Genomic DNA, 2427 nt, shown 5'->3' on the forward strand with positions numbered 1-2427 from the left:
ATAATATACTAATATAGACTGAGGGTGGTCTTTTAGAACTTTTTTTTTCTGGTCTTGGTCTCGCCCTCCCTTAGTCTTGGTCTCGACTTGGTCCAAACCCTAAAAGTCTTGGTCTTGTCTRGGTCTCYCCCTCCRTTGGTCTTGGTCTCGACTTGGTCCAAACCCTAAAAGTCTTGGTCTTCTCTCGGTCTCGAGACACTGTGGTCTTGGTCTTGACTTGGTCTCGGGTTAGGTGGTCTTGACTACATCACTAACGATGCCTTGGAGAACAAATTCTGAGGTCACAAACTTCATCTGTGTTTCCAGTGACAAAATCTCCAGTGCAATGGTTTGTGCATATATGCTCACGCTAACATCTGTACAAAGTTGTGCGTCAAAGGCAGACATATCTAGGGCAGGCAGAGGCATACCAATCAACACTTTGGTGTCAAGTTCCACTTTGTTTTAAATGTAATCTAATAATTTTAAAATATATCAGTCCTTCGTTTGACTATTTGACAAAACACAACTTGAATGAACAAATATCTTCATTAACGCTTCCTAATAAATCACAGCTGTTTAAAGTGGGGTGCTCACAGTTCTCCATGCTGCAGATTATGATCGAGACCAGTGATGGGAGTGTTAACTGATCCAGGGTAGCCTGTGTCCACGCTACTATCCCTCTCCAGCCTCTGATCCACCTCAGGCTGCAGCACAGGGGCAACAATGAATTGCATTTCTTGAACTGGGATGTGAGAACTGAAGCGTTCAGTCTGGGGTAAAACGGTGTGCTTGCATTCCAGCAAACTGAGCGCAGTGAGGATGGCAGATGATGAAGCTTTGACACGAATCACAACTCCTTCATCAGCTTCTCCCTCTTTAGCATTCTTCTTTTTACCACGATGTCCCAACAGCGCTCTTCTATCGGCCCATCTCACCATCCACTCCAGCAGCCTGCCCAGCTCTGGAAACTGAGCCTCTAATTTAGGGTCCAGGCCCTGCTGTAAGTCAGTCACAGCTTCAAGAGACACAGAGGAGCTGAAGACAAAGCTCTGAGAGGGCTGCCCTGTGCTAAAAGCGTTGGTTTCACAACCAGGAACTGCTTCTTTAACTCTTGCTGGAGATGAGTCTCTTCGCTGTCGGCCAAACAAGCCTTTCTGTTTCCCAGTTCTCTGTCCAGGATGAGAGCTGACAGAAAGGCTGGCCCTGGATGTGGTGGCTTCATTCCAAACAGAAGAAGTTTGCAGCTCAGGTTTTTCACCCTGTTTCACAGGTTTAAAACAACTGCCAGCTCTGAACACCGGTGGCGCATTGCTCGGGTGTTTCCTCGCTGGGCGACGCTCTCCGTTTTGACGACGATGAATTGTAGAAAGTACATCGAATTTCAAAGAATGCAGCTCTCTCTCCCTCAGCTCGGAGCAGAAGCTCCTCAGCAAAGGCAGCTCGCTGCCAAAATCCTCTCCATCCGTGTTATTCTTCTCCAGCAAATAGCTGAGGAAGAGCTCCAGGAAATTCAGATACTCGTCATCCTCCAGCTCAAACTCCCATGAGCCAATCGCTGGCAGGGAAGGCTGACCTTTCTCCCCGTCTTCAGTTTTGTCACACTTCTCTTTAAAGAGTTTTTCAAACTTCTTAGCGTCTTTTCCTTCTTTTTTTGCTCCTCTGCTCCTGAAAATCAAAACAAATCACAGAATAAAACCCCAGCGTATATTTATAAGGCTTCATAATAAAGGTATATTTATGAACCTGGTTGTGGCTCTGAGATGCTGCTCAGGAGAAACAGCCACAGATATGCTTGCTGCTGTGTCTACATCACTGCACAGTGGCTGAAGCCCACCATCAGTTAGGGTGCTGGTGCTCAGGCTTGTACCCAGTGACAGCTGCCCCGTCGTGGACGTGTCATATTTGCTCTGCTTGTCTGCTTCGTCCTCTTCTTTCTCCCACAGGTGGAGCACAGGAGGGGCTAGGTGCCTCTGCAAACGTGCCAAATGTTTCCTCCTGTGTTTGCTTTTGTCTCGGATCAGAGTCACCATGGACTCATTCACCTCTTTTTTCTCTGCATCTGGAAAACATGAAGACACAGTAAAAATGGGAACCTATGGAAGCAGTTCAGAGAGCAATGTTAGGACTCATCACTTGGTCAAATGAAGCCAATTTTCCAAAATCTCATCTTTTCTTACAATTATGCAGTTGCAGTTATTTTTAAATATCAAATGCTTTCAAGAGTAAACTCAATCAGCAAACAAGTTAAGGCATTCAAAAATGTTTTTTTGAAAGGGCTGCAAAAACATATTTCATAATTGGAGGCAGACACAAAAAAGAAAAACAGGAATTTCTCAAAATGAGTAAATCATGTGAAATATTCTCATTTTTTCTTTAAATCTGAAACAGACATGGTGGTATGTATATGTGCATTTTCAAGGTCACAAATAGTTGCAAACTGGGGTG

General features: G+C 44.9%; 1 protein-coding gene across 2 annotated transcripts in view; it reads right to left on the reverse strand.

The window, feature by feature from the left end:
- The window catches only part of cplane1 (ciliogenesis and planar polarity effector 1), a gene marked incomplete at its 5' end in the record, with an annotated part of 12610 nt that extends 10569 nt beyond the window's left edge, over positions 1–2041 (reverse strand). For both annotated transcript variants that reach the window (XM_014003726.1, XM_014003725.1), the window contains 2 exon segments: positions 577–1647; positions 1726–2041. In XM_014003726.1, the coding sequence (XP_013859180.1) occupies positions 577–1647; positions 1726–2041 (1387 nt within the window).
- Positions 2042–2427: the final 386 nt, after the last annotated feature.

The sequence above is a fragment of the Austrofundulus limnaeus genome, unplaced genomic scaffold (genome assembly GCF_001266775.1).
Source record: "Austrofundulus limnaeus strain Quisiro unplaced genomic scaffold, Austrofundulus_limnaeus-1.0 Scaffold20, whole genome shotgun sequence".
Classification (NCBI taxonomy): domain Eukaryota; kingdom Metazoa; phylum Chordata; class Actinopteri; order Cyprinodontiformes; family Rivulidae; genus Austrofundulus; species Austrofundulus limnaeus.